This window comes from Mus caroli, chromosome 1, assembly GCF_900094665.2.
Source record: "Mus caroli chromosome 1, CAROLI_EIJ_v1.1, whole genome shotgun sequence".
NCBI lineage: Eukaryota > Metazoa > Chordata > Mammalia > Rodentia > Muridae > Mus > Mus caroli.
In genome coordinates this window covers 53,802,096-53,816,369 of record NC_034570.1, presented here as the reverse complement: position 1 = coordinate 53,816,369, position 14,274 = coordinate 53,802,096, and the positions used below count along the sequence as shown (strand labels likewise).

At 39.7% G+C, this 14,274-nt stretch overlaps 2 protein-coding genes and 2 non-coding genes across 5 annotated transcripts in view; 1 reads left to right on the top strand and 3 right to left on the bottom strand.

Moving 5' to 3' along the window:
• The window catches only part of Nop58 (NOP58 ribonucleoprotein), a 28,596-nt gene that overhangs the window by 13,521 nt on the left and 801 nt on the right, over positions 1-14,274 (bottom strand). Inside the window, exons 2-5 of one of the 2 annotated variants that reach the window (XM_021163287.1) lie at positions 9,221-9,297; positions 7,173-7,225; positions 3,659-3,780; positions 939-1,075 (exon numbers count right to left, since the gene is read on the bottom strand). In XM_021163287.1, coding sequence (XP_021018946.1) covers positions 939-1,075; positions 3,659-3,780; positions 7,173-7,225; positions 9,221-9,297 — 389 coding nt within the window. Of the gene's footprint in view, positions 1-938; positions 1,076-3,658; positions 3,781-6,836; positions 6,953-7,172; positions 7,226-9,220; positions 9,298-14,274 lie in introns of those variants that run through there. The other variant, XM_029478402.1, reaches the window with a different exon arrangement.
• LOC110294810 (40S ribosomal protein S27) lies at positions 2,477-2,839 on the top strand. The gene has a single exon (XM_021163300.2). It carries the CDS (start codon positions 2,527-2,529, stop codon positions 2,779-2,781), a length of 255 nt encoding a protein of 84 aa, XP_021018959.1. The 5' UTR covers positions 2,477-2,526; the 3' UTR covers positions 2,782-2,839.
• Positions 6,972-7,055, bottom strand: LOC115032522. Its single transcript, XR_003838178.1, has one exon. It is a non-coding gene; the product is annotated as a small nucleolar RNA SNORD70 (small nucleolar RNA).
• LOC115032521 lies at positions 7,728-7,814 on the bottom strand. Its single transcript, XR_003838177.1, has one exon. It is a non-coding gene; the product is annotated as a small nucleolar RNA SNORD70 (small nucleolar RNA).

Here is a 14,274-nt window from a genome sequence, read left to right as displayed (position 1 = left end):
GTTGCTTTTACATAGGTCTTCAATACACTCAAAAGAAATACCACAGCCTTTGTATAATATCTGGATACAGAAAATTATAGAAAAGGCTTCATGTGAGCTAGCAAATCATGTTATTAATGACATCTGTAGCCTTACAATTGCATACCTCAGGGGATTATCTTTACATTGCAGAACATTTTCAGTGTATCTTGAATATATACATAGGTTTTTCGAGACAGGGTTTCTCAGTGTAGCCCTGGCTGTCCTTGAACTCACTCTGTAGACTAGTCTGGCCTACAGAAATCCACCTGCCTCTGACTGCCAAGTGCTGGAATTAAAGGTGTGCGCCATCGCTGCTGGACTTAGTATCTCTGATTTTTATCAGAAAGCAGTTGGGTTTTTTTTTTTTAAGTGTTGTACTATTTTTAAGCACTATACATAAAACCCTTTCTTACCTGGCTGTCCTGAAACTTCATCTGTAAACCAGACTATCTGGGATCTCAGAGTGCTGGGATTAAAGGTATGTTCCACCACTGCCAATTAGGACACTACTTTCAACAATCCTAGCATGTTATGGCTCGCTGAGTAATAAAGATGGCTCAGCAGGTAAGTGTACTTGCTATACAATCATGAGCCGGGGAAGTCTGATCCCAGTACCTACATAACAAGCCAGCAATTCCATGTGTGCCTAAACCTCAGCTGGGAGGCAGAAGGATCAATGAGGTTTGCGGATTTCTGGCCTAGCCCAGGAAACCAGGGGGAGAGTCTGCCTCAAAGGAATAGGAAGGATGAAGGGACACCTGACAGCCTTTTCTGGCCGAACCAGAAACACGTGTACACAGTAAAGTTCTTTCTCGACGGGCAGTGTGGTGCACGCCTTTAATCCCAGCACTCGGGAGGCAGTATATAAATATGTGTATGTATACGAGTAAGCATATATTTAACTTTTCTGTACTTACCTGTGGGCCAATCCAAGACACATGGCTGCCATCTCACGTGGTTCTACCCCAGGAATCAAGCCATCCATTTGTGATCGGATTCCTCTCATAAGTTCATTAACAACAGGACTATGGATACAGCTGAGATTCAATTTTTCCTATAAAAGAAATTCACATTAAATGAAAAAAAAAGTTTCTTGAAAATTCACCATTGTGAGTTTTCAGATATTGTCTTTTAAGAATTCACCAATGTAGCCAGGCAGAAGTGGCACACATCTTTGATCCCAGCACTTGGGAGGCAGAGGCAGGGGGATTTCTGAGTACAGCCTGGTCTACAGAGTGAGTTCCAGGACAGCCAGGGCTATACAGAGAAACCATGTCTTGAAAAACCAAAAAGAATTCACTAATTAATGTGAATTCACAGGCTCAACTCAAACTCACAGTAACAAGCTGCCTCAGTCTCCGGAAATGTTAAGTGTGGCCTCCCTCAACCCTGAAGCAGGCTGATCCAGACTTTTTGACCTTGTTGCCACTGAGAAGGAAATTACCTGGGGTGGTGCCTCCGACCTAGAAGGCTCTTTCTTTTGTTCTGCCACCAGCCACTACTCTCACCAACTGCTACCTGCTGAGAAGCACCTGATACATTTTGGAGGAACATCCTATTCTGCACATCACCTACAGGCTTGCTCCAGACAGGAAGACTGGACAGGGGGTGGGGTGGGGAATAGGCCTTCCCCTTTTATAAGTAGTCTCTCGTAGTAAACTGGAGAGCCTTGAACAGAATCATGTCTTGGCTCCATTAACCTCTCGTCGTCTAAGTCTCTTTCATCCCCAGCCTGCCTCCCTGGTGTACCAGGTCCTTGTAAGCCGCAGGCAGGGATACAACAGATAAGCATGAACTACCTCACTGGAATCTGGTATTTTAAAACAATATTGATCTCAGGGTATAATATATATACTTTTCTCAACTGTACATAGTGTTTGTTTCTAGTATGTTTGTTAAGAAGTTGATGGAAATTAAATAGAGAAACCTTCCAATTACCCTTTTGGCTAGGCTACATCCCAAGATGCAAAGCATTATTAAATCTGAGGAAGTTTTTTTCTTGCTTGTTGGACTAAGTGGACTACTGCTATTTTATTTGATTTCCAGACTTTTAAAATCTGCACATGTACCTATGTGATTAAAAAAAAAAAAGATTTATTTTATATATGTGAGTACACTGTCATTATCTTCAGACACCCCAGAAGAGGGCATCAGATTTCATTACAGATGGCTGTTGAGCTACCATGTAGTTTAGTGCTCTTAGCCACTGAGCCATCTCTCTAGCCCCAGCCAAAGGGAGTTTTTGTGCAGTAGACAAGTGCAGGTGCCAGACAGTATCAAATCCCCTGTAACTGAGTGATGGGTAGTAATGACCTGTGTAATGTTGGTCATGGGATCTGAAGCCCAGTCCTCTGCTAGAGTGTATTAAGCACTTTTAACCACTCACCCATCATCACTCCAGCCATTTATTTAGCTTTAAAATTACAAAGTATTGGGCTGGAGAGAAGGCTCAGTTAAGAGTGCTGACTGCTGCCTTTCCGGCGGTGACGACCTCCCTACGAGAACATGCCTCTCGCAAAGGATCTCCTTCATCCCTCTCCAGAAGAGGAGAAGAGGAAACACAAGAAAAAGCGCCTGGTGCAGAGCCCCAATTCCTACTTTATGGACGTGAAATGCCCAGGATGCTATAAAATCACCACGGTCTTTAGCCATGCACAAACGGTAGTCTTGTGTGTTGGCTGCTCCACTGTCCTCTGTCAGCCTACAGGTGGAAAAGCGAGGCTGACAGAAGGATGCTCCTTCAGGAGGAAGCAGCACTGAAAGCCCCTGATTGAAGATGAGTGGGAACCTTCCCAATAAACACGTTTTGGATATATAAGAAAAAAAAAAAAAAGTGCTGACTGCTATTCCAGAGGTCCTGAGTTCAATTCCCAGTAACCACACAGTGGCTCATAACCATCTGTAATGCCCTGTTCTGGTCTGTCTGAAGACAGCCACAGTATATTCATAAATAAAATAAATAAATCTTAAAAATAAAAATTACAAGGTACTCATATACTCACCGGATTTTAACCAAAAGTAACAGCAAAAAGTTTCAATCTTTTCCCTATGGATAAGTGCATCCCTCAAATACCCCTCCCAAAGAATATTAATGAATAGTATAAACACAGATAACTAGTATCTTATTGACCCTGGATTTTGTGGCACACAAATTCCATGTTGGAGAAAAAAATTTGTTTTAAAAAACAAAACTGTTTCAATCATAACATTTTCCCTGTCACATATATTTGTTAATTCCCTCATATAGGCCAAAATTTATAATATCACAAGCAAGTAACTCTAGGTACCATCACAGACATTTAAATCTTCCCCTCTTGTACTTTATGCCTGCTATTAAAGCTTCCAATGAACTCACTTCTTTACTCAACAAAAAGAGTTTATATTCTGTGAGGATCATCACAAATGTGAACAGACGGCATTAGACGACTTAGACCTTATATTATCATTTTTGTTCATCTTTATTTTCTACAGTGTACAGGGAAAACGTGTTTTGCAACTTCTAGTTGAGATTATGCTGCCTAACAGAAAAACATCAACTATGAGAACACATAGTAGAGCAGGATTAGCAGCTCTAAAAGGCCTGGAAGAATTATGCCTTGCCCTTTAAGCCACAGCCACAGCCTCAGCCCGACTTTACCTTTATTACCCCTCCTAGTTTAGCATCAGCAACAGCCAGAGGTTCATGGGCTTCTTTTACTATTTTCTTCAAAACTTTCTTCAGCTGCTTATTGATTTTGCCTTCCATCAGAGCTGTGAATGCTTTACAGGAAAACAGAAAAATTAGATTTATAACTGAGAACTCTTCTGATGTAAACTTTAAAGCAAAGAAAATTTTTATTAGGTACATTAAAAAAATATTTGTGTAAATGTTTTATAAAACCAACTCATGGCAGGGCGTGGTGGCGGCACACCTTTAATCCCAGCACTTGGGAGGCAGAGGCAGTTCCATGCCAGCCTGGTCTACATAATGAGTTCCAGAACACTCAGGACTACACAGAAAAACCCTGTCTCGAAAAACAAAACAAACAAAGAAACAAAGAAAAAAACAAAACCACCCCCCCCAAAACTCATAAATGCCAGACATGATGATGCACAATTTTTATCCCAGTACTTGGGAGGCATGAAAAAGCAGGACCACCTGAGTTAAAGCCAGCTGGGTATACAAAGTGAGATCCTACCCTGAAATAAATAAGATTGTTAGGATTCAGCTTCTTTTTATAGGGCAGTCTATAGCCTCAACTGGCCTCAAATTTGTGAGCCTGCCTTTAGCTTTCCAAGTGCTGGGATAAACATTGCTCATTGGACAGCCAGGGCTACACAGAGAAACCCTGTCTCGAAAGAACCAAAAAAAAAGAAAAAACAAAAAAACATTAAAATTGCATTTCATGTTTCTAGTTTAAGTTTAAATTTCTGTTGTTTTATGTATATGGGTGTATGTCCATGCACCATGTGCAGGCCTAATGCCTATAAGGGCCGTAAGAGCAATTGAATTGGGATTATCAACACCTGTGAGCTGCCATGTGAGTACTGGGAATTGAATCTGGGTCCTTTGAAAGAGCAGCCAGTCTCTCCAGCTCATTTCTAGTTTGTAATCTTCTGTATTATCCAATTTAAATCCAGCATACAAAATAGTCCTTCCCTTAAACATACTTTTTCTAAGTGTAAAATCTCTAAACTAGACTAACTCTAGATTCCATTCTAGGTCACCATCTTCTTCAATCAAACAATACTTATCACTTTAAAAAACTTGCTCATATAACTTCAGGGGCCTGAACTAAGCTATTCTCTATAGGTCCTGGATTCAATTCTCAGCACCACACTGCACTGGAGGAGTTTCATGGGATCCAATGCCCGTTTTTGATGTGCAGATAAACATGCAGAGAAAACACCTATTTACATAAATGCCTGAATCAATAAATTTTTAAAAAGTAACTTCAAACAAAAACAAGGCCAAACAAGACACCTCAATGGGCCAAGGCTTCTGCCACCAAACTGAGCCCTTAAGTTTGACCCCCCAAGACCTATCTGGTAAAGAGAATACTCTCACTAGCTGTCCTCTGACACAATTGTACCCTTCCAAGTAAATAAAATGTTAAAAGAAATGTCATAAATGAACTTCTATCAGAGACTATTAATCCTACAAAATCTAAATTGTATACTCCGGTCTACAGTTACTCAGTTTTGGTTCTGCCTTATAGGACCAGGAAAGTGGTTCCGTAGGTAATCTTCTGTCATGCTAGGTGCACCTGCATGAACTGCTCACAGTACCTGGGATACTGGCCAGTTGGTGGAGCACTTGTCTAAGACCACTCTAAATTAAAGGTCATCCTCAGTTGCAGGGTCTTCTAGCTATGCTCCCCAGCCCCCAAACAAACCAATTTGTAAGAGACAATATACCATTTATTACCAGAAAAAAAAATTCATCTGATAAAAACAGCCACTTGGGCTGGTGAGATGGCTCAGTGGCTAAGAGCACCCGACTGCTCTTCCGAAGGTCCGAGGTTCAAATCCCAGCAACCACATGGTGGCTCACAACCATCCGTAACGAGATCTGGCACCCTCTTCTGGAGTGTACTTATATATAATAAAAATAAATAAATCTTTAAAAAAAAAACCTTTATGAACAGTAAGAATGATAAAAATCAGAATATTAAAAAAGCCATTAGTTGTAGAAATTTCTCTCATGGACTTCTTGATATAGTTCCCTAGTTTCCAAAAATGTTTATTATAAACCTATGTTTTATCACTTACAACAAAGATAATATCCTTCTCTCATACGACTGTTTCAAAGATTGTCATCAGTTCATTAGATATTGGTAGTACAGAAACTTGCTTTGTGTTTGGCCATGTCTTTTTTTTTTTTGAAGGACAGAATGACAAACTTTATTAGAAATGTTCCTTGCTTGTAGGTCACATTCACATTACAGTGTAGGCTGCGCTGTCTGGCTCTGTATCCTACTCTGTGATGATTTCCAGTTAAAACCGAGTCTGGGTGAAGGGTATCTTGGAACACAGGAAAGATGCCAAATGGTGGCACTAGCAGCAGCAGCAGCAGCAGCAGCAGCAGCAGCAGCAGCAGCAGCAGCAGCAGCAGCAGCAGCAGCAACATTCTGTGAGAGGACAGGTCTCAGGTCCTTTGGCCATGTCTTTAACCCCAGCACTCGGGAGGCAGAGGCAGGTGATTTCTGAGTTCAAGGCCAACCTGGCCTACAAAGTGAGCTCCAGGACAGTCAGGGCTACACAGAGAAACCCTGTCTCACCCCCCCGCCCCCCCCGAAAAAAAAAAATATATATATATAGAGAGAGAGGACCAAATATGGTGGCACATCCCAGTAGTCAGGAGACTACTCATATCTCAATATCCCCATCAAAGCAGTATCTTTTCCCCATGTGTGATTAATTAAAGTGTTTAGACCTATAAAATTCTTGTCGAGTTTTAAACCATTTTTACAGTCCTTCATTCTCCAATCATTCAAACAATTGGGTGATTAATGACACAGAACATGCCCGTCCCCCAACATGACCCAAATTTGAAGGCTCTGAATTACCACCTCCTTTAAATTAAATCAATCAAACAAAAAAAATGTTTCCTTATATAAGCTCTCATGCCCTTTTGTGTGCGTATATATATATATATATATATATATATATATATATATATATAAAAGAACTATTTCCTTTCAACTTTTAATATTGATATGCTTTTGTATACTCTGGCAAGCTTTTTTACCAATTGTTTTATTTCTAGTGGCTAGTTTCAACTTTACCCTTGAATTAATAAAATTATTAGAGAGCTGGGTACATGGGCACATTACCTTGGTCCCTTGTAGAACAGCTCTTACTGAATTGTGCTTCAGCATTAGGCTGTTGGTTTCCACAGGGAGATCAATTTAACCACTTGTCATCTCTCATCACATGGGGGAAACCAACCCTATGGTGAAAAAAGCTAACTCAATGTTGTCTCAGTGGTAGTGACGAATGGGTTAGATCACTTAAATTCAGTTCCAATAAGATGCATCATTGACAACATTGAGGAAGATTAACTCAGGCAACTGAAGACAATAACCTTTTAATAAGAAAAACAAATACTACATTTTTAAATAAAAAAAAAAGTAAAGAAAAAAGAAAACTTCTTTTAAATTCTTATTTACCTGCTAATGCTTCTGCTGTATCCTGAAATTTCTCAAAATGTTTTAGCTTTACTCTAGAATTAGAAGAGAACAAATGTTATTGAAAGAAATGATTCTGCAAAAGCTACATAGCCAGAAAATAGAAGCTAGCTGTTTCTATATAGCATATACTAACAGTAAAATAAATGCACTAGATGTAGTAACATATGTCGGTAATTGCAGCTATTCAGAGGCCAACCCGAGAGGATCAAAAGTTCAAGTACTTTAAACCCTGTTCTAACTTATTCAAAATCAAAAACAGAGGCAAGAGGATCTCTGTGAGCTCAAGGTTAGCTTGGTCTACAAAAAGATGCTGTTTTAAAAACCAAAACCACAAAAGTTGGAAATTTGGTTCAATGGTAGAGCATTTCCTTGTATAGCCAAGGACCAGGGTTCTATCCTCAGTACTAACTAACCAACTACCCTCCAAGTACAAGTGTGATTGAAAAAGAGTTCATTGTCAGACTTATTGTACACTATCACCTACACAGTTTGTGTATGATAGTGCTTTCTGTACAAAGAAAATGTATTAGTTAACTCATTGTTGTCTCAGTGGTAGTGACGAATTTTTGTTAAATCACTTAGATTCAGTTCCAAAAGGTATACATCATTGACAACAATGAAGTCTCCTATAGTCCTTAAAACAGAATTAGTTGAAGCAAATTTTTCTTACCTGGAAAGGTAAATGCTGATAGTCCAAATGCACACTTAAAAGCATACAGATGCTAAGAAAAAAGTACTGATTGTATTTCTTTGTCCTATCCTAATCCCATTTTCTGCTTGTATGAAACTCCATTCTCTAGCTCTCAGATCTTGTCTAAATATTCAAGGATACAGAGAGTTATAAGTGGAATTATATTAAATTACTCTGGAGCATGGTTTTCCTCAGTGTATCATGAACATCTCTCCAAATCACTAAAAGCCCTACCCCATGCATATATACTCAATCCATTCAACAATGCTATTACTGATGGAACCACAAATGATGACTGTATTTATGTTTCACTTTTCTCTCAGTTAGCCATGCTTTACTCTTTGGTGTATTTATCAGCAGTAGCAGACGTATGACTAAACATGGGCATCCACAGGTATGGCCCCTCCCGTGGGGGTAAGCAACTGGATCAGAGTTTCCTCTCAGGACTGAACACACCTGCTGGGTTACTTCACAGGATGGTTCAGGAAGGGTTAAATGCTGACCCTGACTCTACCTGGAAGAAAGCCTACCGCCTTTCCCCTCAACCAATTTAGTTGAGGAAACATGGGAGTACTTTAAAACCTAGAATTTACAACCTACTTTTATCCCCAAGAGCTAGACAGAAATAAGTCATGGAGGATAAATACACTACAGAGTAAACTAGAAAGCCTTTGAATTATCAACCCACAAAAAAGAAAACTTGCTCACACTTTATACAATTCCTTCTTTGAAAGAAGTTTACATTTAATTATGATATAGTGTGTCCTCAAATATCCCTTGGTTTATTGCCCACTGTAATCTACAATACAAATTGTGATGACCAATGTTCCAAATAAAACAGCCTCAATTACTGGGCGATGGTGCACACCTTTAATCCCCACATTCTGGAGGCAGAGCAAGTGAGTCAGCCTAATCTACAGCACTACCAGGACAGCAAAGACTACACCCTGTCTTAATACCCACACTGCCAAACAAAATCCAGCCTTCATTAAATTCACACCAACACTGTTCATAAAACAGATTTCCAAAAACCAAAAAGCTGAAAATAGCATACAAATGAGGAGGTCCCCACAAACTACTGCACACCTAAATTCTTCAAGATAGACATTTAATTCTTCAGTAGACATTTAAAAAAAAGATTTATTTGTTAATATACATAAGTACACTGTTGCCATTCTCACACGCGCCAGAACAGGGCATCAGATCTCCTTATGGGTGGGTTTTTCTATGGGTGGTTGTGAGCCACCAAGTGGTTGCTGGGATTTGAACTCGGGACCTCTGGAAGAGCAGTCAGTGCTCCTACCCGCTGAGCCATCACACCAGCCCGATTACTTACATTTTATTTGCTTTCTCTGGAGTTTCAAATTCTTTCCACAAACTATCAACCTCTTGAAGTTTCTTCTCATTCAGAACCTGCAATAAACCAGTTTTTTCAAAAGCAACTTAGACATATACAACTATTTTTCAAGTTAACAACTATTCACGTAAAATATGAGGAAAAAAATTTTCTCTTATTGAAATAAGCTAGTTTTCTTATGCAGCATTAAGTTATAGTCAAATTAATTATCTAAGTTAAACCTAGTTATAGTCTTTTAGAATCTTTCCTATATTATTACCAATCTAGACTTGTGTGAGTATACAATAATTTCTGTTCCTTCTGGTATTTAAATGTATTCAATTTTTTCTCCTAACCACCTAACCATACTTTTGTGTTGACAAACACTTAGGGCAGATTTCTGAAAGTGGGGTTAACTAATGAAACGAAATCGGTAAACTTTGGGGCTGGGAAGAGGGCTCAGTGGGAGAGTATACTGTACTTCTCCAGGACTCAAGTTATACTGCCAACACCTACATGTGGTGGGTCACAAAAGGCCAACACCTACAACTACAGCTCTAGACATATCAGGTACCCCTGGCCTAATAAGGCACTCGCACTCACAAATACATGCATAATTAAAAACAAACCATCGCCTCACATCCCCAGTGCTGGATTATGGGCTATGTGCCGTCAACCTCCAGTTTACCCAGTGCTCAAGATGCTCTGTGCATATAGGCAAGCATTTTTATCAACTAAGCTGGAACCTCTGACCCACTTTTAACACTTTCTTTACATAGGTTTCTTTACATAAAATCAAGAGTAAATTTAAGGGGCTGGAGAGATGGCTCCGTGGGTAAGAACACCCCTCTCCGGAAGGTCCCGAGTTCAAATACCAGCAACCACATGGTGGCTCACAACCACCCATAATGAGATCTGATGCCTCTTCTGATGTGTCTGAAGAAAACTACAGTGTACTTATGTATAATAATAAATAAATCTTTGGGTCAGAGGGAGCAGGGACTGAGCAAGCAGATGGAAAAAAAAAAAAAAAAAAAAAGCCGGGTAGTGTGGCACACATCTTTGATCCCAGGCAAAGGCAGGCAGATTTCTGAGTTCAAGGCCAGCCTGGTCTACAGAGTGAGTTCCAGGATAGCCAGAGAAACCCTGTCTCGAAAAACCAAAAGAGTAAATTAAAGATTTTCATTTCAACACCAATTTTCTGTATTAAGTCAAGCCAATCCTCAAATCTACACTCTCTATACCAAACACACCTCAAATAGGGATATTTTACAATTAATGACAGGTTAATATAAACAGCATTATAATAAAGCATGCTAACTATGACACAATGCACTATACAATTATGCATATACTTTTTTTGGACAATATAGCCTGTAATTGTCAGGTCTAGGTCACAGAACAATTACATATTAGCATTTATGGGTTATCCTTGACTATGCAGCAAATTTGAGGTCAGCTCCATATATATATTTCATTCATATATATATATATATAAAATGCTTTTATGTTATGTACATGGGTGTTTTGCCTGCACGTCTGTGCACCAATTGCCAGAAGGAGATGGGTTCCCTGAAAGGTTATTACAGAGGGTTGTGAGCTGAATGAAGGTGTTGAGAATTAATCTAGGTTCTCTGAAAGAACAACCAGGACACCTAAGGGCTGAGCTATCTCTTTAGCCTCCGAGTTTAATTTTAATCAAACAAACTTGAAAGACTGAAGAAATCAAGCAATAAGAGCTACCAATTACAAAACAGTGCTGGTGTCAAAAATTGTAAGCTACAACTTGTACTGTATAGCATACATCAGTTGGATTAGTTATTTTATTTTGTATATGATATAGACCCATGAGTATATATTAGAAGTTATCCTATCACACAAAAGTCTCAATTTCTAATTGTTCTGAGACTTATTGCTCACCAACTGTCAAGAAAAAAATTGAGAGTAACTCTTGAAAAATTCACATTTTATTCTATTTAAAAAAAAAGTATTATTAGAAGATAACAATTAGATTAACAGAATTGTCGTATTCGGAAGATTTTTTTTTTAAAGATTTATTTATTATGTGTAAGTACACTGTAGCTGTCTTCAGACACTCCAGAAGAGGGCGTCAGATCTTGTTACAGATGGTTGTGAGCCACCTTGTGGTTGCTGGGATTTGAACTCTGGACCTTCAGAAGAGCAGTCGGGTGCTCTTACTCACTGAGCCATCTCACCAGCCTCAGGAAGATTTTTTAAATCACCATTCACTTTATTTTATATGAGTGCGTTTGCCTGAATTCATGTTATATGTACCAATTGCATGCCTGCTATTGGAGGTCAAGAGTGTTCCCTAGAACTGGAGGTACAAATAGTCGAGCCACCATGTGATTGGGTGTCAGGAAGCTGGGTCCTCTGCAAGAACAAGTGCTCTTAGCCACTAAGCCATCTCTTTAACCCCAAATTGTCATTATTCTTAAAACTAAAGTTAAAGCAACAAAGAAAATGTAATAAAAGCATGATGATTAATAGTTATCCAAATATTTAGAAAAATGTGTAGAGCAAATAAAACTTTGGCTATACCCAATCATGCTACCATATATCCTTATATTGTTACTAGTAACAACAATTTGAACAAAATAAAGTTTTTGGCTAGGTGTGGTGTCACACACCTTTAATCCCAGCACTTGGGAGGCAGAGGCAGGTGATTTCTGAGTTTGAGGCCAGCCTGGTCTACAAAGTGAGTTCCAGGATAGCCAGGGCTATACAGAGAAACCCTGTCTCAAAAACCAAAAATAAATAAATAAAGTGTTCACAGTTGTCTAATTTTTAAAAAATTATTAATTTGGGGCTAGTGGTAAGAGCACTGACTGCTCTTCAGAGGTTCTGAGTTCAATTCCCAGCAACCACATGGTGGCTCACAACCTGAAGACATAGCATACTGCAAGCAGGCAGCAGTCTAAGCAGTAGTTAGAATACTCACTGCCTAGCCCAAGCGTGAGGAAGTAGTCAATGTAACTGAAGATATTGGAATGTCTGGAATTTGAACCTAGGGCCACACATGCCAGACAAGTGTTTTACTATGAGCTCTATCCCTAGCCCTCTTTTTAACTTTTGTGACACGATCTCATTAAGTTACTTGCATAACTGGAACTTTTGGTCAGGACACTTGTCTTCCCTTCCAGGAATTATAATTCATGAGTACAGGCATTAGTCTGTGCCAACAGGCTTTCTCTCAAAATCTAATTCATATTCTAGCATTTTGAAAGATCATGAGAGCCGGGCGTGGTGGCGCACGCCTTTAATCCCAGCACTCGGGAGGCAGAGGCAGGCGGATTTCTGAGTTCGAGGCCAGCCTGGTCTACAGAGTGAGTTCCAGGACAGCCAGGGCTATACAGAGAAACCCTGTCTCGAAAAACCAAAAAAAAAAAAAAAAAAGAAAGATCATGAAAAAAGAAGGCAGCAACTAGTCTTATCTACTTTTTGGAGGGATTCACAAAAAAATTCCTCACCTTCAGAAAGTATGCAATTCCCTTCTCACAAACTGAGTAATCACTAGCACTAGGTCTAGAACATGCCTATTTCATAGGTAAGGGATTGGTAATATAAATACCAAATAATTATAAACTGAAAACTTCAACATAATACTCAAAACTTTCCAAAAGTAACAGAGCATATTTATCACAAAAATCACTGAATACTACATGTAATGTGACCTAATAAGTAAATAAATGCTTACATACTTACTCTACCTCATTGTTCCCCACAGCTCAATAGCATCCCATTGTAGGAAGATGCCACTGTTAGACCATTTCTGTGCTAATAAACTTGTAAGCTATTTCTTATACTGAGAAATAGCTCAGTGACTAAAAGCACCAACTGCTCTTCCAGAGACCTGGGTTCAAATCTCAGCACCCCCATGGCAGCTCACAATTATCTATAACTCCAAGGTCTGACAGCTCACAGAGACACATGCAGGAAAAACACCAATGCACATAAAATAAGAAAAAGGAAACAACAAAAAGACCAAAAACCTTTCCCTATTTAAATAAGGGACACTCAAGTTAATAGAAGCCACCTAGACTTCTCGCCTAACTTTCATGTTTGTAATTACGAACTCCCTCCCTGGTTTACACAATTACATAAGGATAGCTCATGGGCAAGCCTCATAGCCCAAACTGGAAATGGTGAATACCATGTCCCCAACAATTCCATGTCTTACTTAAACAAAAACCCCCTTCGATCCTATTGCTTGCAGTCCAAATTTCTGCATTCAAGCAGAATCACTGAATTAAAAAAAAAAAAAAAAGGGACATGACATTCCTAGGCACGAGAGGTTTCATTATAGATACCAGGGAAAGAATACAGCCAGAGGCATCTAGAAGTGGCCAGGTTGAGAGCAGGGACATGAACGGAGAGGAACAGAAAACATAAGACCAAGAGAACGCTGTTTATACAGGAATCAATGAAGCTGGGGAAAGGGTTCCAGCTCAGTTTCTGGGCTGAAGAATGTACAGCCCAGTGGACTGGCTGTGGCCAGTCAGCCTTGCCATAATAGGCACCTCAGCTATTTGTCCTGAGACCTGACATTCACGTTGTCTACATTAAAGCACAGTATACCTTTCTCCTCTTCCTTTTATCATCACATAGTAAAATAATCTTTCAAGAAAACAAACTATAGCTGGGTGGTGGTGGCCCAAGCCTTTAATCCCAGCACTTGGGAGACAGAGGCAGGCTTCTGGGTTCGAGGCCAGCCTGGTCTACAGAGTGAGTTCCAGGACAGCCAGGGCTACACAGAGAAACCCTGTCTCGGAAAAACAAACAAACAAAGCCAGTCACTATTCAAAACCTTCCAATCATGCCTGGAAGGACCCTGATCTTGAACCCCAGCTTTAATCTAGTTAAATATAAATGAAATGTTAGGGGCCAGCCAAACCTACATAGGGAAGCCCTTCCTCAAATGTAAATAAGAGTCCAGCGGTGGGCTGGTGAGATGGCTCAGTGGGTAAGAGCACCCGACTGCTCTTCCGAAGGTCCAGAGTTCAAATCCCAGCAACCACATGGTGGCTCACAAC